At 45.3% G+C, this 21,655-nt stretch overlaps 1 protein-coding gene across 1 annotated transcript in view; it reads right to left on the minus strand.

Annotated features, from left to right (window-relative positions):
* Positions 1-608: 608 nt before the first annotated feature.
* Positions 609-21,655, minus strand: part of LOC126544792 (neuropeptides capa receptor-like) — a 71,230-nt gene continuing 50,183 nt past the window's right edge. Inside the window, exons 3-6 of the mRNA XM_050192260.2 lie at positions 11,152-11,372; positions 9,237-9,525; positions 7,571-7,702; positions 609-7,166 (exon numbers count right to left, since the gene is read on the minus strand). Coding sequence (XP_050048217.1) covers positions 6,733-7,166; positions 7,571-7,702; positions 9,237-9,525; positions 11,152-11,372 — 1,076 coding nt within the window. The 3' untranslated portion in view covers positions 609-6,732. The remainder of the gene's footprint in view (positions 7,167-7,570; positions 7,703-9,236; positions 9,526-11,151; positions 11,373-21,655) is intronic.

A 21,655-nucleotide genomic window follows, 5' to 3' on the forward strand; every position in this document is an offset into this window, starting at 1 on the left:
ATTACTTCAAAGGAGTCCTCCATTGCGGTTGCCTTCAGTTGGCTCCCCATTCTGTGACTTTATGTTGCGTACCTAGCGGGGCAACAGCGTCTTCACCTATTGTGCGCGTCTTTTAAGCGCATTTTTCATCATCATTTATGTTGCACCCTCTACTTGCCACGTCACCTGTGCAACTCTGTTTATTCTCGCTAACATTACCTGTAACAGACGCCACGTCTGTTGGATTCCTAGTCAATGCCGCCTTGTTACCGTCTGTTAACGTTACTCCTATCAATTTTACATTTTATCGCTCGTTGCGTGGCACCCGTTTTCAGGTTTCTTAGCTGTCCTTCAAATGTTCGCCCCGCAGACTTGTTCTGGTCAAATATAAGTCATACATGCTACACCTAATGTTGTGGGTTATTGACGGTGCCGAAGCAGCAGCGATGGCAGGATTGATGAATGGGGAGTTTCGGACTGCTCGTTGGTTGAAATTGTGGCCCAGAAGACTGGGGGAGCATCACTTTTTTAAAATCGACTGAGGCGACAGTTGTGCCCCTAGAGTAAAGGAACAGAACGCCATTTCAGCTGCCATGAAGCGTAGCTGAAAAGTGAAGAAGATACAGATGGAGACGTGAACAACCTTTATTACACTTTTTTTACATAAATACAAGCACCTTTTCATGTTGAGGAACTGAGAACAGAATGACAATGCAAAGCGAGTCAGGTATAACGTGCGAGATAACGCACTGAGCATCTTTAACGTTCCACAACATTGAGACCGTGCTTCTTCAACTTTAGCGTCCTTTTGTCAGGAATGACTTTTCGTTAGTGCCCTTTGCCGGTAAAACTCTTAAACTAAATTGTCACACCAGGAAAGAATGAACGCAGCCTGGAACGAGCGTTTTTTCCCCCTCATAATTGCTTTGACGAGATGTTTCTTTTCCACAAAAACTGCCCCGTAAGCACAGATGTACTCGGCTAGATTTTGTTTACTTCCATAAACTACTACCACTATACAGTAATCAATACCTTTGAAGAGTGGGCTGATTTGTACAAAAGCACCAACGCCTTCCTCCATTTCTTTATAGAAGTATTGGGCTTCTAATATCTTTTTCTTGGAACAAATCGCACGTGGATTTTGAGCGCGCTTATTGATTGACACCCAGTGTGAAGTGCTAAGTCAGGCACTGTTTCTCAAAAGGAAAATGCCCGCCTTTAAGTTATGTGGCTACCATCTAAATACGATTGTTAATTTTCCACTGCAATATCCATATACAATAGTTCGTCGTAAAAGTTAAATATACCCGAAGAGAAAGGTGCGTTTTAGTGAATGGCCTCTTGAGAGCATGTGTCATTATGATTACCTGAGTAAGATAGACGCAAGATTCTGCACACTGAAGTTAGCATCCTCAAAGTTAAAGCAGGTATCATGCACATTATGACGTCATGAAATTCCGTACTTGCAGACTCTGATTCTTCAGCCTAAACCCATGTGGCGTGTTGCTAATGCATTGTGATTATTACTGTCATCGGTGTCAAGCATCAAAATGCTCTCATCGTTTCATTGACGTTCTAACTTGTGGGGCGAACAATCATGCACTAGATGGTTCAGAAACGAATGGCACATTAAAAACCATTGTTGTTGTTTGCCAAGGCTTGCATTCTTCAACAAGCTCAGGTGCTTTAAGCTGCGTATGGTTCAAAAGGCGGTATTCCATTTTAATCATGCTCATGACACTTCAAAATGTAAAAAAAAAAAGACAGGCGGTGCCGTGACACATGTTCCTTATGGCATGTTTATCGGTGGACAATCACGGAGCTCTCACGCACACACTTTCCGAAACATTCCTGTCATGGAGACATAAACCGTGCAGTAAAGATTAGAGATGCAAGAGAAGCGAACAACAAACACCGCCGCTATAACAATTAGGGAGCCACGTACCGTGAGTGTCACGCTTAGATAAAATAATTGATGTCTATAAAAGCAAAATTATACATAACATTACAGCTGTTTTAATCGGATAGACGTGGTCGCCTAGCTTGTTACGAGAAAATAAAAGCACCTACGGACTTCATAATCATTTTTCACATAGCATTAAAATGTGAATGCCACACAGAGGCTACCTCTAAGCGTGACACGCAGTGTACATTATTGGGTACAGCAAGGAAAAGCTCATAAGGCAACTGGCGTTACGACGAAAGCGTAAATGCACTCAACTGATGTCACAGGCTCGCGCGCTGTACACGATGTTGTTACAGCTTATGTACAAACATCTGAGCCGTTATTCACAAAATTTATCTCAGGTATGTGAGGTACGTGATTGGCCACTCCAGAAGAGATCGTCCTGTTATCGCACTGATGATTACGAGCAGTGAATGACACCCAAACAACGGCAGGCGAGCAAGCATCGTCTCGTAAGGGTAGTTTTATGAACACGAAATGAAGACTGGAGTCGGAAGGAGGATAAAGGATGTAATAAATAAGTAAATAAACCAGGGGCATTAGCACACCGGTTCTATGGAGGTCACATTCTTGGATTGTGAAACTGGTCTGCCACTTTGTGCACACTGAAAAACGAGACAATGCAGTTTGCAATTTGGTATAAAACAAAACAGGATGAACTTGAGCGTGCTGATTGTTTTGGTGCTAGACGTCTTAGTGGTCTGGGAAACAGAGGCAGCTATATCGAACATCAGAAATGTTTTTTTTTGGACGTGTGGAGAGGGCTCACCGCGGATGGTTGGTTTTTCAATCAGGAAAGTTCTCAACTTAAACATGAAAAACCATTGAACAATTTTTGATTGTGCGAGTAAGTAATGTGTCAAAATTTGATGGTGCTAAATTGAACTGGCAACAACACAGCTTTTTTAGGCATTTGGTCTATGATATTAAAGTATTGAATTGTGATAACAAAGCATTACTATAGTGTTCCCTTCTATCCTTGTCGTCTAGCCATGAGGCGTCGTCCTCTTAAGAAAAGGGCCTACGTCGCCTGTCTCTGACGGCTCGAAACGCTCCAAATTGCCCAAAGGAGTGCTTGAGCCCAAACCGAGAAAAATCTGTTACGAAGCTCAAAACTAGAAAGGACTTGAAGTTTTATGCAAACGTCGTGAATAGGGGCATACGAGGACACAGTGAAATAGACAGGGCTGCCGTGCGCGAAAAGGGTATAGGTTCTTCCGCATTTGTTCGCTGCTCTATTCTATACAGGACCCTAGATTAAACACGAAAAAAAGTAAGAACGATTTCATCAATGTTCGTTTACACGGCTTATGAAAAACAAGTATTTGTAATCTAGGGCTCTGGCGCCGAGTTTGTTTCGACGATCTGTGTGTGTTATGAGTGTGTGTGTGCGTAACATAGTGTCGCGCAGTTAGAATCTGGCAGCCGGGCCTGGGTTACTTGCACCTTTTGCTGGCCTTTTCCATTAGAGCGAAATTAACCAAGCTGACACAAAAGCAACAAACAGCAATATAACACAAGACTGCTGTCTCAACCAGACAGTGTTTGTTTTCGCTCTACAATATCATCGTCCGATCTGATTTCATGGAAGTTACGAGTAGTTAGAAAAAATCCAAGTAGAAGCGATTAAAAACGAGTTGTCTTCCTGGACATAAACGTTGTAAAACGAAGAGATATCTATGAATCTATGAATTACAGCACTGGTTTTGTTGAGATATATTAAAAATAGAAAACTATCCTCCGTTCTGAAAAGGCTACATAAGTGTTCGTGCACATTATGGATTACATTGTTAACTTTATAACCAGATGAAAAGGTTTAGAAACAGTAGTTGATGGAGGTCACGGTGCGACGACTAAACATATCAGGAAGCTTAACTGCCTAAGAATAACAAAGTTTAAAAAATATTGTGCAAGCCGTCACACTGACATAAGCATACGGCAGAGGTACGGGGTTATGATCCTAGTCAAGCCTATGTAGCGGCTTATTGACCACGGCCCTCAGCATCCCGGATGTACAAATAAAGTTCACTTTGATACAAATTATGCACGTTTAGCTAACAAATTGCGCAATGACAAGGCACTAGTAGATACATTGTTTGTATTTGCTTTCAATAAGACAAGGTGGCCAAGAAAACTATCAAAACTTGGCATTAACTTTCACGTGGTAAGATATCGATGCTCTGATTGGTCTTAGCTGGAACTACATGTACGCACATTTTGCTGTACGTTAAGTGAGCATTATAGAAGAAAAATAAACCGGTGACACAAGCATTTTGCTGTGGGCGTAAAATCAACGTCACGTGACAGCAAAGCTACGGCTTTTATCGCCTCGATGCTGATAGCAAAGCAGTAAAAGATGCAAGCTACCCAGACGTGACTTTAGGCATCGTTATGCGCACTTAAAGGACTGGAGCAGCCGCTCGCTATAGACTAATGTACAATATGTTATGTTAGTAAAGAGAGTCTGCAGATATGGCTCGTCTATAGGGAATGTGTTCGTGAGCAGTGGGACACGATCGCCACAATTTTCTTTCGCGTTGAGTTTTAAGTCTACGTCGTGCCGCGTATCAACATTTGGCAGTGCGCACATTCAGCAGTCCCTATCGGCTGCCGACGTCTTTTGAGTAATATAGACTTTTTCTCTGGAGTTATGTACATCGACGCAAAGCTTGACGCCGACCCTGAGCGTGCGTACTTAGCGCCACTGGTGTGGTGGTACAGATGTGTGAAGTCTGAACACAAAAAATAAGCTCGACATCTTCTTTGACAGTTAGCCGTTAGGTCACGTAACACGATTAGCAAGACGTACCTGGCTTAAGGGTTCACGCCCATAGCACGCACACAGAGTACACAGTAGCCAGGCCCAACAAGGGCCGAGCCTCTTCCGCCAAGCATATAAACGTCACCATGGATGTCGCCACCATCAACAATCGTCACTCTCCAACCGCACACACTTCAAACAGGGTTAACATTTTTCAGATTAAACACGGAACAAACGATGTTCTGAAATGCACATGCCTTCAGTGCAGAGAGAAAGCCACAGTCTTTCGGGTCAATGCAACCATAAGCGTCACTAAGGTCACGTCGAGGAGCGGTTGCCGCTGCGTCACGACATCCTTTCCGGCATACTTAAGCAATGCCATTGTAACGCTTTCAGTGCAGTCTTGACTAACGCACTCGCAGTGCAGATACACCAACTATACCAATCATGGCATGTGGCCCTCATTTTTCGAACTCATCCACCCAATGTTCGGTTGCGTCAACATCACGAGGCCACAATAATCTCGCTCATTATGGTTCACAAATGTTGACCTTCGACAAACTTTGACAGTCACAGGGTTTCCTCTTGAAGTTGCTCTAGTGATTCGAGGCCAGTGGGTCCTGCATACGCAGAGAGTACCATCTAAAGTTCCTTGGCTCCTTGCTTTCACCAGGGCAAAGGGTAAGGTGAGTATGTCACTCGAGTCGCTCACAGATACAAGCCATTGAACAGTTCACACAGCATGATTCCTGTCGATGTTCATCAAGGACGCACTTGGTCACATTTTCACTGCCGCGCTATACTGAAGGTTTTGGCACTGTGAAGTCCGCTTCGACTTCGCTTTCAAGACGCTGTGAGCGTCCTAATTGAAAGCGTAGTTTTGAGCATTGAACTGAGCATTCAAAAATTGTCCACAAGCTACAACTCTCACGTGCCCTTTTTCGTAGTGGCTCGGTAGTGGGCAAGGTGTGCTGGGTTTGGGATGCCCAGCAACATGGCGCACATTGGGCCCTAGTACGGTTTCTAGATCTATTGAGTAATAGTTGCTCAGCCAAGATTTGTTACAAGGTCGCTGGCGTTCGTCGGTGGCATGCTTTGTTTCTGACCAAAGTGCCGCAGCTAAGCTTTCAAAATACACAAAATGGGTTGTCAGATTTGTTCGATCTCGTGAGATTTTTGGTCGGTGGCTGCTTTTGTTTTCAATAAGGAAGTATCTAGCAGCAATAATAGCTGAGTAATCATTCGTAGACGCGGATTGTAGAAAATGAATCTGTTGCCAAGCAACGCTAAACACTCTCGGAGCACGCAACCAGCTATGGAAGTCACGTGACAACTTCGCCACACAGAGTGGGCCTGGAGGAGCACCTTCGTAGAAGCACTGTCTTCACGCCTGCTGCATCGATTGCCGAACCACAGACAACAGTCAATGTGAAGCTGCTCACTTTGCTGCGACTGCTTGGACATGGCTGAAGATGTCTGCTGGTGCCACAACCCTCTTTCGAGAAGTCAGCGACTTCTCAGAGATTTAGTTTGCTGCTCCATGCGGCTCCATGATGCTACAGAGATGGCGCGCTAGATTATTTGCGCTTGGCAGGGAGGAGGTGAGTCTGCCTTGTGGTCCCAATCAGCCTGAAGATATTTGCTGCATTCTGTTCCGAATCTCCCATAGCTGATTCTGAGTCTGAGGATCTGTATTTTACACAGCATTAGCACCTGCTGAAAGCTAAAGTTCTGTGAGGGCCTTTCATGAGAAGGTGGAAATTTCAGGATCGTCACTACAGCAGAAAGTCTGGTTAGAAACCACCGTGAATACACTTGGAGTACCTTAGCAGACGTGGAAATCATCGTAATGTGCGATCCCTACACTCCAGAGTGTACAATTGTGGATCTCGGTTCCCCAATTGTGAACACATTTGGTCGTCATGGACGGTGGAAAAACTAACACCATTTGCTGAGCTAAAGAACATGAACATCATCCTGGACGATGTCTAGGTTATCTCACCCCTGAGGATGACCCGCGCGAAATTCAGACCACCGTCTCCGACGGCTCGGGGCTTTTTTCACTGGAGCCAATCTCCTTGGTAGGAGACTCGTCCTTGTCGTCTGCTTTACTCTTCGTTGGTGTCAACGGCGGTTCCTGGTTAGGCCTAACGCGGAGCACCGCCTGTATGATGAGCGCCCGCATGGCGATGTCCGCGCTGTCGTCCACGTTGGCCTCGTCGGTGTCGACACGCTGGACGATGGAGTACGGCTTCAGAGTACTCAGTCTCGTGTTGTCCAGGATGGAGTGGCCGGCGCCAACGATGACGACTGTTGCTCCCGCTTCAAACTCGCCAGCCGAGAGCCGCTGCTTGTTCTTGGAGAGGGTGCAGAGGGCGTCTCGAAATGCCTCTCGGTACTTCACGGACATCAGTGAGTAGAGTATAGGGTTGATGGTGGCACTGAAGTAATAGAGGCACCCTGAAAGGGAGGAACACAATATTGCTGATCAGAGTAGGGAACAATTCTGCTTCCAGGCGTTCTATCAACCACGACATAATACGCGGGTCTGAAAATTACTACATTCTGTTAGTGTAGTTGAATCCCGAGTTTTCGGGGTTGTTAGCGAACCGAAAATGTGTTCGCAAAACGGAGAAATTCGCAAAGCCGAGAAACACAAAAATTTGCCGCGGAGGAAAAAAATATATTCCTGATAATGAAGTGCGCAATTTTTTTTCCGTGGGTGCTCCTTGTTCATAGTGATGTTACCCACTTTTTTTTTTTACTGCATCATACCTCACACTCAGTGGTTCTCTTTGCTTTTTAGGCAGCAAATGCATCACGACGCCTGAAAGCTCTTGACAGTGCAGTACTGGAGTACCTACCCGCAGTGTAGTAGAGCACCTCGTTGAGTGTGCGTAGACCCGTGGTCCACTGGCTAGGGCTGACGTACACCACCAGAAGGCGCTGGGTGTGGAACGGCGCCCAACATACGAAGAAGGCGATCACCACCGCCACTGCGCGAAACGGAGGTGAGCACGCCGATGTGAGTAACCACACAATGAGTCATTCAAATTGGGGATGGCAGGCGTACATTACTACTTCCCATCGTCATCCTAATTTATATTCACTTTAGCGTCGTTATACGGTGTTATATGTGTGCATGTATGTATGAAGTTCCTGTAAAAACACCTCTGCCCACAGCACTACCTGTTTGCACTACGGTGTGTTTGCACGTACAGGGGTGGTTTGAAATGTAATGTGGATTGGCCCGAAGTGACGCTGCACAGAAATAACCCCCTTTTTTGCACTGTGTGCTTAGAAGAGTGGTGGGCTATAAGGCTGTTTACACGATTTTCACCTTTTCAACTGTAAGAACTGAACTAAAGAAATTGTAGTGGCTTAACATCGCTACCCTATACTATGGCCAGAGCACCACATTGTTTTTTACAGGTAGACTTCTGTTGTAGGTCTGACGTCTTCTCGTAAAGGCATACTATTTGGTCGTTGTTCATTTTGCTTACTCTTGTTACTGTGCGTTAAATGACGTAAGCCTGCAAAAGTAGGCGAGTGGACCACTGGCTATGACAAAAACATAAAAACGGAACCCCAGCGACTAAAAAAATCTGAAACAAGCACTTCGCCTCATATCAAGCCAGAATCGAGACAAACACTTCGATCTATTTTTTTTCTACAAGTCTTTGTGAAGTACACAATGTGATCACCTAAACAAGAGGAAGGACCACAGCTACGAACATGAAGACTTTGCGTGGTAAAAGAAGTGGTAAAAGAAGAAGACAGTGGTAAAAGACAGTGGTAAAAGAAGAAATGTCTCTGGAGCCAGCGCATCGCCAAGGGGAATTGCCTTTGTGAGGGCGCGGACAAATTATTGCTCTTACGAAGTCAAGTTGTTGACCTAATGAAGACAACTCCCCGTGTCGAAACGTTCGCTCCACAGATGTGTTTTCTTCGACCGCTGATGACCAGGTTGGCATCACGAGGGTGACGAAGGCTACTCGTTTTCATTCAGTCATGCGGGAGACAGCAAACATATAGACCCTCTGATAAAAAAAAGCTATTTAATGCAGGAGAAGAATAAGGAGTCCGAGGTTGTCGATGTTTCATGATCATGCAGGACTTGATAAATGGTGGTGGTTATGTAATTAGCGCAGTCACCAGAAAGTTTGCGAAAGCGCACGTTCTACTGTGCAAAGCGTTTACAGTACATTTCAGCCTAATTTTGGGGCACGTATCCTCCGCAACTTCCGATTGGCTAAGGCACTACAAAGGAATATAGCTTTTTTTTTTTGGCTGTGAGGCAGCGAAACATCTTTCGTCTCAAAGTCGTCTCGCAGTTTACTCATGGCGGAAAAACAGCTCAAATTTACGCAGACGAAGAAGGGATCGACAAGACACAGGCAGTGTTCTTTCTCAGTTCGTGCAAAGTGGCGCCGTTTTTTTTTCTTGCCACGGATCTACACCTATTCGGCCGAATGTCACCTGTTACACAAACGTCACATTGCGCGTTCTGTCGTCGGTGGGGATCCTCACCGAGCATTCTGTGCACGGGTCTCCGCTGCTGCCTCCCTTGCTGGCCGGGTCCCGGCTGGCTCCGTAGTCGCATGCCTATCTTGAGGTACAGCACTGCTATCAGTGTCATGGGAAGGCAGAAGAAGGCGAACGTCGAGCACTGGAGCAGGGGAAGGCTGACCGCCGTCGTGTCCATCGGCAGGGCACAGAAGGCCGACTCCGGCACCACGCGCCCCGAGCCCAGCGGGAAGTCGACGAAGTTGATCCGGGTGTACACGGCGAACGGTACGGCGCTCACCAGCGACACCACCTGGTCCATTTGTGCAAAAAGCGTGTATGACAACACATATCCTTCTGAGGTCTGTGCAGGGATCTATCTATCTATCTATCTATCTATCTATCTATCTATCTATCTATCTATCTATCTATCTATCTATCTATCTATCTATCTATCTATCTATCTATCTATCTATCTATCTATCTATCTATCTATCTATCTATCTATCTATCTATCTATCTATCTATCTATCTATCTATCTATCTGTCTATCTGTCTGTCTGTCTGTCTGTCTGTCTGTCTCTGTGTGTGTGTGTTTGTGTTTGTGTTTGTGTTTGTGTGTGTGTGTGTGTTTGTGTTTGTGTTTGTGTGTGTGTGTGTGTGTGTGTTTGTGTGTGTGTGTGTGTGTGTGTGTGTGTGTGTGTGTGTGTGTGTACGCTTTGGAAGTCGGTTCTTTTTACCGACTGGCATGTTTGAGAACTGAAAAACCACCTTTTTCTTTAAATTCCACGGTTACTTGCCAGAAGTGGCCCCTCCACGCATACGTGGACAAAGTAAGCATCTCCCCACGTCTGACATGCTGAAAACTGATTTTATTTGCATGAACCCACCGATGAATATGCAAGATCGTATGGTGGTTTGCCCTTTTGACTCGGTAGCCTCGGTGTTGATGTTATTTCCCCATGTTCGAAGAGCGCTTCGTAGTTGCCTTTTGTCGTTTCAGGCTGCCCAACAGTATATATTTCAATTAGTGTCCATTTTCTCTAAAATTGGGGGGCAAAAATATGAGTTAACAACTTTGATATGGTCCGGCATGCATTTGGCGCCGTATCAAGTTTGACTATGTTATGCAATCCTCAATACATCGTCATTTGCAGAGAGAAGAGAGCTGTTGTAGGAGAGAAAATTACAGCAATCGAAAATCGAAGTGGTACCAGCTATTCTGGACCTTGGTACTTCCCATATGACGCCAGCACTGGCTCAATAACAGAAAGCAGCAGATAAGAAAGTCACATGGGTTAAAATGTAGAAGCATTAGCAAGATCTTTGGTGCTAATTTTCTACATAACAAAGTCATATATTGGCACCCGTAAAACGATTATAGATATTTCAAACGAATAATCTGTTGATCTAAGTTGCCTAAATTCTTTTTTCCTTTAGTGTCCCTTTAAATGGCACCTTTGCAGATATTCAGTATAGCAACTGATGTGCTGTGTTTTGTGTTACTTTGCTTCAAGAGGTCCAATAAATCAGCTTGCCGCTGCCATATGCTAAACACCTGGTTAGTCTAGAGTGGGGAGCGACCGCTCAGGAAGAATATTGGTTGCAGCTGTTATCCCTAGGCAATAAAGGACAATTTTTTTCACACTGTAAAGATTCCTTCTGAGAAATGTGTTTGTAGCATTGTACAACTCTAGGATGGACGACAATCTTTCTCAAAGACTTAGGATGCGGTCTCGGTTTTCTGCGTGGATGCCCGCAAACTAGCTGCGGTCGTCCTGCATGCCTTCTGTTAAGTGGCCTCTAGTTGAACGTGTAGTTGAAGGGGATAAGTTAGACTTGTCATCTCGTACGTACTTATACTACTCATAATTAGCTATAAGCAACCAGGAACCAAGATTGAGGACACGTGGACCGCAAGCAACAACACCTGACTCACCCAGATGATGGCGATGATGCGCACGGCACGCGTCAAACATGAGGTGGTCTGCAGGAATAGCGGGTGATAGATGGCCACGTAACGCTCTGCGGTGAATGCCACGATGGTCAGAACGGAGGCGTAGGAAGTAGCCTCCGCCACCAGGGCCCGGAAGCGACACAGGGCCTCGCCCAAGCGCCATGGGTACTGCTGCCAGTACAGCTTCAGGTCGTTGGGCAGCCCTGCGCAAGGGATAGAGTGGACACAGAGACGTCATTTCCCACACATAAGCTGAAAAGTAATTGCGGTACGATTAATTAATGGCGACAAATATTACTTGCGACTACAAGTTACAATTGACGTTCGCACTGCTTCGTAATGTCTCTTGTCTGAAGCTTCTTGTGTGTCATATGTGCCTCCAAGATGTGTGATCACACATGGTCTTTCTCGGGACAGTGAGTTTCACTTGGTGTTAGCGTTGAGTCGCGCCACCGTATCCAACGCATCATGCGCCACTTCCAGGAGGAGCCGCAGCAACAGACATGGCTCCGAGGTGAATGAAACAGTCGAGGTCTCTGTGCAATACTCGGATGACATGCGGCAATTTCGTTGCCTAATTACGATGAGTAGTAATGTTTTGCGTTGCTATGATCGTGCACAAACAAACTTGTGATCGTTTAGAATATTTGCAGTTTATTTCTGCTGGTACGCGCGCCTAAATTTAATTGCCCGAGCGTCTTCGCACTGGCAAACAGCCGTTGCTGCGCTCGAAAACACACTTACGCTTTCGCAAGATATTAGGAAGAGAGAAAACTTCCATCAACGATCTAATTACGTTAGGAGAGCAGACAGTTAGGCTAGTTGGTTGAAATGCCTACTGAAAATGTTTGCGCGGAGACACGCCCCAATCTTGAGTGCCCTAATCTGTAGTTGTTCTTGAGGGCTACAAAGTGATCTATTAAACTAGAAGCATCATGCTTAACTGAGCACAGGTTCACAATTGGGAAACAGCTCGTCCCGTAAACTTGCGTGGCCGACTATACATTCGTAAATGGCAGGGGAACAGTCACACTGGCTGCACTGGAGATCTAGGTTGTCACATACCGTGGTTCTGACTATATTGTCAGGCTTAAAACACCGGCTTTGTCTAGACTCACCCTTTAACGTATAGCCTCGTTCCTATGCTCTCAGCAGCACCCATTCTGCTCATCTTTTCTTTTTCCACATGCTTATGTTCTCCCTGCGAAGTGTGTCTGATTGGAGGAACTTACCTTGGGCTGATATAGCCACAATTATTGTGATCACCCTTTTTCTGTCTTCGGTGTAGGGTAGTTACGTTGCCCTAATCTATGTCTGTCGCGTGATATAATGTACTTTCGTTTTCTGATTCCGGTTTTCTCTTTTGCTTCGATTTTCCCTATTTTCCCTCTATTTCAATGCGGTGGGCGCGGTGTCCCTATCGGGATACAAGTGCTAGCCTGCTTCTCTTTCTGTGTGTATTATGTGCGTTCGTTTCTTTTTCTTTTGCTACTCTTGCACTATGTAACGGAAACCAAGAAAGAGGAAAATTTGGACAAGTCCATGTCTGAAGCTGACTGATTTTGTAACACATCCCGTATATACATCAAGTGTTATATAGAAATTCCCTTCAACGCTTTCTTATATAAAGATGTTGAAGACAATAATCAATATGAACAAGATGTCCAAAGAAAAATAAGGAAATCACTTGAAAGTCGCTGATGCTCACAAAAGGCAGTCCTGGAATCTACGAAAGTAGATTTAAAGAATAATGTATTATTTGAAACCAATTCAGTGTTTCTGTTTATAGTGTCTTTAAAGCTTTTCTTGATACACGTCTTTTCTGGGATACATACACCGCTAGCAAGGAGAATTTACCTTAAGACGCCAAACACCGGCCAGCATCGAGCTTGCAACCGCAAACAACGAGGACCAATAAACTGTTTCTAGATCACAAGGATTCTTAAGTGATTTAGCTGTTGGAAATCTTACCTGCCTAAAAAAGCTTGTCTATCGCGTCCTTTTGCCACAGAAGACTTGATACGGAAAGTACAGAGAACCACGTGCAAACGTTTTCGCAAACAAAATTACGTATGCGTAAAATATGACACAGCTTTCGTAAAACTTTCGTATGTTTACATGATCAACAATAATTATTATTACCCATTCATTGACTCAACTTCAAAGCTCTCCGTCCAATCCCTTTCGACAGGACAGTGCGTGAGTGAGCAGCGAATATCGGCATCCAGTTCTGCGCATGCGCCACAAAGCTCATTAGAAATGTGCCACAAACTGGTTGTAACCGGACGAAAACGTGGAAATCCCCATATCCTTCGAAAAAAAAAAGAACGCTTTCTGAGGTGACGCAAACGCGAGAGGTGAAAAGTACCAGTTCGCGACTCGTTTGAGTTGCCTTTGCGCCCATTGCTATACGCTGATCGCTTTCCGTATTGCGTTGGTCAGTCTTTCTCCCCTCCTAATCAGGCGCGGGACCTGGGCTACCGTTTCGAGGCCCATTCCTCTGGGGAACCATTAGCGTGGACTGTTGGCAGCCCTATCTAGGGACGAAGCGAGCGAGGTCCTGCTAGGCGATAGCGGTGATTGAGTGGGAGTGCTGGCCCGATCCCCAAGGAAGCCTCGGCTGAGTCTTCGGTTCCACTCTGAGGGAAGGCAAAACTGTAATGGGATGTTTTTGGGTGGTTTGTGTGGAACAGGTAGCGGTATTATTTTACACTTGCTCACGGAATCTGGTTGTTGCAATTTGGGCATCTTTTCGGGCGTCAGAGTAATGGGATTGCGAAGAAAGCTCCGCTACACTGTTTCCAAGCAATCAGTTCGTCCACAAACATAGGCATTTCTTTTTCTTCCTCCGTGACTTTCTTTAAGGGCACATGTAATCAAGAACTGCAAACATTTGTGTATACGTTATTTGAAAGTCTTGCTTTGCATGTAAAGCTCTGTTTTGCCGTTTGCCTATTGGGACGTCGTTCCTTTAAAAGAAGGCTTGGAAATGGGCTAGTTAGCATTCAATAATTACTATGTGCTTGAACGTCGAGGATAAAGTAGGGACTTGAGGTCAGACACAAATGAGTGCTGACTTGCACCGGCGTTTGAGAAGCGTCCACACGAACAGTAGAAGATCGTGCAGAGGCCCTAATGCGTTGCAGAGTGATCGTCTTTGTAAGTAGAATCGAGGACAGTGTCAGAAAAAGGTTATGTTCTCTCTTCCTGCAAATTTATTTGGGAACATCGCAAACAGATAAACAAACAAACAAACAAACAAACAAGTAAATCACATGTAGCATTGTCAGGCATCACAGTTTAACACTGCAAATTATATCTGCAAGTTATTAAGTGCTGCCAATCGATTAGCACTTTCCGGCTCAGCGTTTCTGTAGGGTCCGGCAACGTGATCTTTGGCTGCACCACTAACGCCTGTCATCGCACCGCCTCAACAAATGCACCGCTTAACGTATACCCATAAGAGCTAGCGAACGAAAGCAGCGAGGTCAAGGAGTGTCAGCTTTGTTCTGACAGGTCTACGACAGGAGTTTCAACGACGCAAGTTACGTGTTTTATTACGTTTCACTCCTCAACAAGATCGAGTGCTTTGGCCGGGAATCCTCGTTCGCCATATTTGCTGGTAGGTAACTGGCGGCAGCTATGGTCCCCGATGGGTAAACTGATTTAGCCGAGGCCACTAGTTGTTCCAGGAAGGTCGTTCATGAGAACCCACTTAGCTACGATCTTACGTGGGGCGCATGTCATAAGTGTGAAACATAAGTATGGTAGCAACCTGCCTTTGCATGGCAGGTCATGCAGGTGCAGGTCAGAACTTGAAGAAATCGCCATCATCGACATGCATGCACGCTGACAAGCACACATGCGAGATCTTCTAGGCTTTAACAATTATCCAGCATTGGCCCTTCATGGTAACTTGGCGTCCATTCAACTATCTGACAAAGATATCGCGTATCCGCAAGATACCACACCCGTCCCTCGCCTTCACTCAGGGGACGTATTCTGGGACTATCACTTTCGGCGATACTGTCGCCTCGGCCATCAGACGCGCGCTGATTGGCTGGATGAGCGAAACCAGATGAGCTGATTGGCTGGTTGAGCGCTAGGACACGCGAAGGCGTCAGTATCGTCGTAAGTGATCGCCCGAGAATACGTCCCCTGGTTTCCCTAGTCACTGATTTAATCATGTTTAGGTCCGGTTTTTTTCTCGATACTGGCCCGTTTTCTATCTAGCAATACATTTTGACACCGCACAATAACCTTTATTTGGAAGTCAGCGTCCGTATGGCCTCTTCCCTTAATCTTTTGTGAAAATTTTGTGCTGTTTGGCGTATTATGTCGTCATAAGAACACGCTAAGTTCACGACCAGCTTGAGGTACTCCAAGTGAATGACTGATTAATGTGCAAAAGAAAAGCAAACAGATATTGAGCACTAAATGTGACAGGTAAAAAAAAAAAAAACATTTACGTTGCCCTTCTGGGCGGTGGCTTACAGCAACCGGGGCACGAACTTGGCCTTATCAGCGACCCGATAGACTGAATCTGGAACGTTTGAAGTGCAGATGACACGTCACAATACATTAAAAATTATTCAAATGAAAAAATTGATGGAACTGTTCTGTGCACACTTGTTGCTACCTGTGAGTTATGTTGTTAGCAAATATCAGGCAAACCACGTGTTAATACAGTAATCTGACTTATTTGCTGCTGTTTGATTATTTCCTGCGTTTTCTTGCTCATTTATTTACTTTTGTGTTGTCGTTTGGCTAATAATATGAAAATCCTTTTATCAGACCCCCTCACAAATATGCATTTGAACCCTTAACGTAGTAATAAATAAAATGAACTAAAGCTGTCAAACATTAGCGCTGGTACGGACGCTACGTGAACGATAGATTACTATCGATATCGATTTGTCGAGCTAACCTTACCACAATCTGCAAGCAGTCAGATCGAAGTTCTCCGGAAGGCATGCGCCAAACTCGGTGAAAGCAAACGAGATGTTGCGTGATAGCCAGACAGCCGTAACTACACTGCAGTGCTTTTGTTGTCCATTAACATTCATCAACGTTGCACGAAACTTCCGGTACGTCGTGGCAAATTCTCTGCGAGCACGCAACATGGTTAACAGTACGCATGAATATCGTCAGTGCCCTTGACCAAGGCGCTGTCTGTGGCACGCCAAGGACATGCGAGAAAATGGGTTGAGTGGCCTGTGGATGCGCGCTCTGTTAATCATTGTCCATTTGTAGAAAAGTATACGCTGAGCGCCATGCAAGGCTTCTTCCGCGGCTATGCCCTGCGTAGTATAACCCTGCGGCTGTAGGGCATGCTACTGCTTGCCTGAGCACAATGGTTCGATGACTGACAGCTTCAGCGCACTTAGCTTGTCGAGGTAGAAAAAAAAAGTAATGGAAGTGGTTTTCTTTGGTGTCTTAGCAGCCCCGATTTCTGGGTGCCTTGGCTAGCCAACTTGGCGAAAGTTCGCAGGAAGATGCAGCCTTAAAAAGATCAACAGTTTTAAAGCAAGGAATGTCACCCAAGTGACTGTTTCGACAAGGAAAAGAAAGAAAAGTTGCTGAGGAAAGCAGTTACACTGAAGAAGGCAAGTCCCTGTGCCGAAACATCGGCTCCAGTGACATTACTCCTTCAACCATTAGCGATCATCTGACAGGGCTGCTTTGTGCGTGCGTGCGTGTGTGGGTGCGAGTGTTTCAGTAATGGCGGTTCCAACGCTGATGAAGAATTCCAATGCTCGCATAAACATTGTTCCCTGTAGAAAGCCCACCGAGAACCGTGATGTTACAGAGCATAATAAAGCAGGTAACAAGGAAACCAGCAGCCTCTCTACACTGATACGCCGACTAGTGTAGTGACAACGACATCCCCTCAAGCTAATTTCTCGAATCACGCTTCCGTGCGCGGCCCTTGGAGAGGAAATCGGGGTGCTCAGAAAGATCTCGAAGCCGCTTTTTTTCGTGTTGCACTTTATTTCCGCACAACTCACACTCAAACGGACCCTATAGTGTTTACATCTGGTCGTGGCCGTCTTTCTTAACCTTTTTCTTGCTTTCTTTTAGTCCACCTCGTGTTTCTGAAGAAGAGAAACTTGGACGCAGGTGCACTGACTCAGACAAGCATTAATTGGCTTATCTTTCAGCGGTTGTTTTTTCTCCTATCTTTTTAATTTGCTGAACCGCGTCTTGCTCTGCTGTGTTTGCTATGCCACACTTCCTTTCCAGACTCTTGAAAGCTCGCAATTGTTGTTAAAGCCGCGAGAGGGTGCTTTGAAATTGAAACTTTGTCGAACGCTGAAAGTGCCCGGTACCGGTTTCAGTCGAGAACTTCCGCTCTTCCTGGGTAGTTCCGTTTGCTCGAAGGACATCCGGCGGGGCTTTTGTGCGAGAAAATCACTTCGGCGACTTCACTTCTGCTTACAAATAGGCTTGGCCGATCGAAACAGGTTTCTCCAGTTTGCCGAAGAAGCGAGTCAAAAATTGGTTGACTGTTTATCTGGATACCGGCGTGTCTTCACATAGCCTGGCCACTTTCTTGCAGCGTTGGAAGTTATTGCCTCGGGGCACTTAGTCGGCGGCCAGCAAAGCAATTTGTAACGTGCAGCTTCTTGTAATTGCTTCGCTCGGCTCTGTTTACATCAATTCACGATGTTTGCAGAAGTACACACGTGCCGAATTATTGTTCAACCGTGCTTCTCGGTGCTGGTGGTTTCTTATTTTAGCCAAGAACTTTCGTAATTTTGTTTTCTTTCTGTTTGTCTTTAGTTCCCTGGTGTGATGGTACCTTACAGATTCAATTGATGTCGCCCTTGTTTTGATGTCCTGTAAGCATTTTCTTTTGTTTCGAACGTTCTTTTAAGCATTGTGAGGGTGCAGGACGATCATTAAGCGATAAGGTGAAATTTAATGCTGTAGTCACTTGACTTTTTATTACATGTAGCTTCTCGCTTGTAGATTGAGCAGTCAGCGTGTGTTGTCTTCGTTAGTGTGAGAAACACTCAGGTCAAATCATGGACATGCGGTGTCTAAACACCGGCACCAACTTCACAACGTCTCCTAATGCTATCTGTCATTTCTGGTCGTTAATTAGCGACAACTCGCTTCATTATTGTTACCATCATCGTATTGTCACGTGGTAGTGACGGTGAAGAAAGAAGCAGTACGGTGGAATACAAAACTAGCTTTTATTGGGCGAACCTGTGCCCACAAAACAGGCTACACTTATAGCACAACGAAAGCGGCGAACACAGTCGGCGATCGTCGAAAATCTGATCTGCGGGTCAAGCGGGTCGGCTTTTATAGAGCAGTCGTCGAATGTTCCAGACTAATCGTTCGGACCCGCGTGCCTTCCACAAAGTTCTACACCATTCGCGTCAGGTGATGAAATCAGATAACATAAGTCTCGGCGACAGCAGACAGCGGATAGAAGCATCTATAACTTTCCAGAAACTTCGGATACATGCAGGTGCGTCCCATGCTGTGCGAAACGTGGTTGCCCGATAAAGATAAGTACACGTGTCAGTATGCACTTCGGAGTGACGAGCAGGGCAAACCCCTTTTCCAGAGATATCCGATCGTTCTGTCCTAAATCGAGCGGTTATCGGCTGTCGAACGTCAATACTGCCGCATAGGATGCCGCTAGTGGTGGTCCTGAGCAGACTGAAGGTAACCCCTACTCCAATAACATAGTAACTTAATTTTTTTTAGTGAATGACTATCGCAGTCAAGCGGCAAGAAGGTGAAGAATGAAAGTTTATACGATAAGAATTGGGCCATTTTTATTCTCTCATCAACTCAAAAAAAAAAAAAATCACATTGCAGCTAGCATTCACACACAGCTCAAGGTTGCCTTGAACTTAAGTATAGAGGGAAAGCTTTGAAGACTACCGCCATCTAACGATGGAGTCCGCACGTGCGCATGTACTTTGAACCTGGTGATACTGTTCAATTCACGCTAGGCCTACACACATAGACGGAAGAGATCGAGGCTTTTTATTATGTTTCATTGGGCCACGCGGTGAAAGTTCTCAGGTTAAGCGCTTGAACTGTCCTGCTCAGCCTGCAATGACGTGCTGGATTATTCACTGGCGGGAAAAGAGACCTCAACCTGTAGAACGTTCTGTTTCCATTTTAATATGTCTGGTGTACTTTCAATTTATATATAGCGTTTATTAAATTTTGTGGCTTGGATTATTTTCAGAGCTCTGTGTGATTCACGAAGCTGTTCCACGACTGTTTTCGAGACGTGGGAGCCAACTGTATAATGCTGATCTGTATCACTTTTTTTTTCGCTATAGATAAGGTGTTCCGTGCTGCTCCTGACGTCATATAAGGGACTAAAGAGAATAGAACGCTGCATCTCTCTTTCATGGGTCCGATGTGAATCTCTTGGGAAACACTCACACAGCTTTTCTGACGACTAATCTCATTTAAGTCGGGTTCAGGGGAAGTGTCGCAAACACATCGAGGACAGTAATAATTACTGCTTTGATCGTTCGCTAAAGCAACAGTATGAAAGAGGCTGGCGAATGCGTTAGTCACAGGCATGAAAGAAGTACACTAATGAGCATTATGAGGAAGAACAGCGAAACGCCGAATACAAAGAAACAGCTCCCTGCCCCTTTCTTTTTAGCCAATCGAAATTCACGCAGATTTATATTTCACTTTGTCTAGAAATGAGAAAATGTACGACACTCGATTCGATATTGGAAGGTCATTTTTCTCAAATATTTGTTTTCGACTGGAATCGGAGATTTCACTGTTGGAACACTCCTGCTAATGGGTTAACACGTAACAATAAACTTTACCCTCCAACATGTAGTCACATTTAGTCTCATTTAGTCTCTGGGACATTGTTTTTCAGCCAGTATGACCACTCGATAGCAATTTGAGCGTTATCTTTCTATCTTTATCTATCTCGTGAGCGTACTTGTATGACAATAACTTTCACATTTTATGTCACATAAAACCATAAAAGGCAGTAAAAGATGTTTCACTTTTTTACGATGTTTTACGATGCGCTTAACGTGCAAATTGTACCACACCATACTCTATTAAGCAACGTTTTCAAAGAGCAGGGGAAAGTGGATCCCACAGAAACTTCCTCTTATAAAATATGAACCGCTTCACCACCGTCTGCAATTTTACCAACTACTCGGTTGTCATGAACACATTCAGAGCTATAGATGCGACGAAACGCTTTCCCCCTCGCTTCGACTACAGTTTTCGTAGTTCAGGCATGTTAAGGCGCTAATTTGTAGAACTTTTCGTTCGTTTTTTTTTTAAGTGCTTTATCGTTTTATCAGCTTACCCGCCGTGGTTGCTCAGTGGCTATGGTGTTGGGCTGCTGAGCACGAGGTCGCGGGATCGAATCCCGGCCACGGCGGCCGCATTTCGATGGGGGCGAAATGCGAAAACACCCGTTTACTTAGATTTAGGTGCACGTTAAAGAACCTCAGGTGGTCGAAATTTCCGGAGTCCCCCACTACGGCGTGCCTCATAATCAGAAAGTGGTTTTGGCACGTAAAACCCCATAATTCAATTTTTTTTATCAACTTCATAGGTTGTTCAGGCTCGCCAATGTAGCACCGTACGTCTCCGTTATGTCGCAGTTCTACATCCACTGTGGTGGCAGCGGAGCATGGGAGGGAGTTACGAACAAGCCGGCTTATTTTGACGACGTTGTCTTCCGAGCGTTCAGTACACTCTAGCAAGAGTGCGACGCTTTGAGAAGAATATCGCAGACATTCTTGAAAGAACATGAATATAGAAAAAGAAGAGCTTGCAGTGCGCTGTACTCCATATAATTAAATGAATAAATATAATCAAAGCAACCTAAAGTTAAACAGGACTGCCGGGGGCAACTCATAACGGCGCGGTCGATGCTCAAAGGCCCTCGGTAAAGCGGCCTTAGGCAACGAACCTACGCGCGATAGTTATGGGAATTCTGCATGGCTCGTTTAAAAAGTGCGAACACCTCGCGGGTCTAACGACAAAGAACCAGGTCTAGGCTAACAAAGGCCGGCGGTGGCATTTCACCACTCTTGAATTGTTGGAGCAGACCCCGAGGGACACGAACCATGGCACTAAAAAAACTACGCTTGTTAGAAAGCGAGTTCTTGCTGCGCTGTAGATATACTCGTTTGCAACGAGCCAAAGCTTTTTGCTTGCTCTCACATGCTTTTGGGCTGGTTTTTCAGAGCGCAGTGCCCGAGTTGCTGGTCGCCTGTGCATGCAAAATTCGAAGTGTGGCGCAATTTGATGACTAGAGAGAATGTTCAATGGCCACCGGTGATGTCGTGCGCGATGGTGATAAAAAATTACGGTTGCTTGGCTGAAATGGTGCCGAAGACCTTATGGTCCAAACAGCAAAAAATTAAGCCACAGAACGCGCCAGGGTAGCTCACTGGCACTGGCTATGGCTTTGCGCTGCTGAGCTCGAAGTCGAGGGTTCGATCCCAACCGTGGC

This window comes from Dermacentor andersoni, chromosome 10, assembly GCF_023375885.2.
Source record: "Dermacentor andersoni chromosome 10, qqDerAnde1_hic_scaffold, whole genome shotgun sequence".
NCBI classification, from domain to species: Eukaryota; Metazoa; Arthropoda; class Arachnida; order Ixodida; family Ixodidae; genus Dermacentor; species Dermacentor andersoni.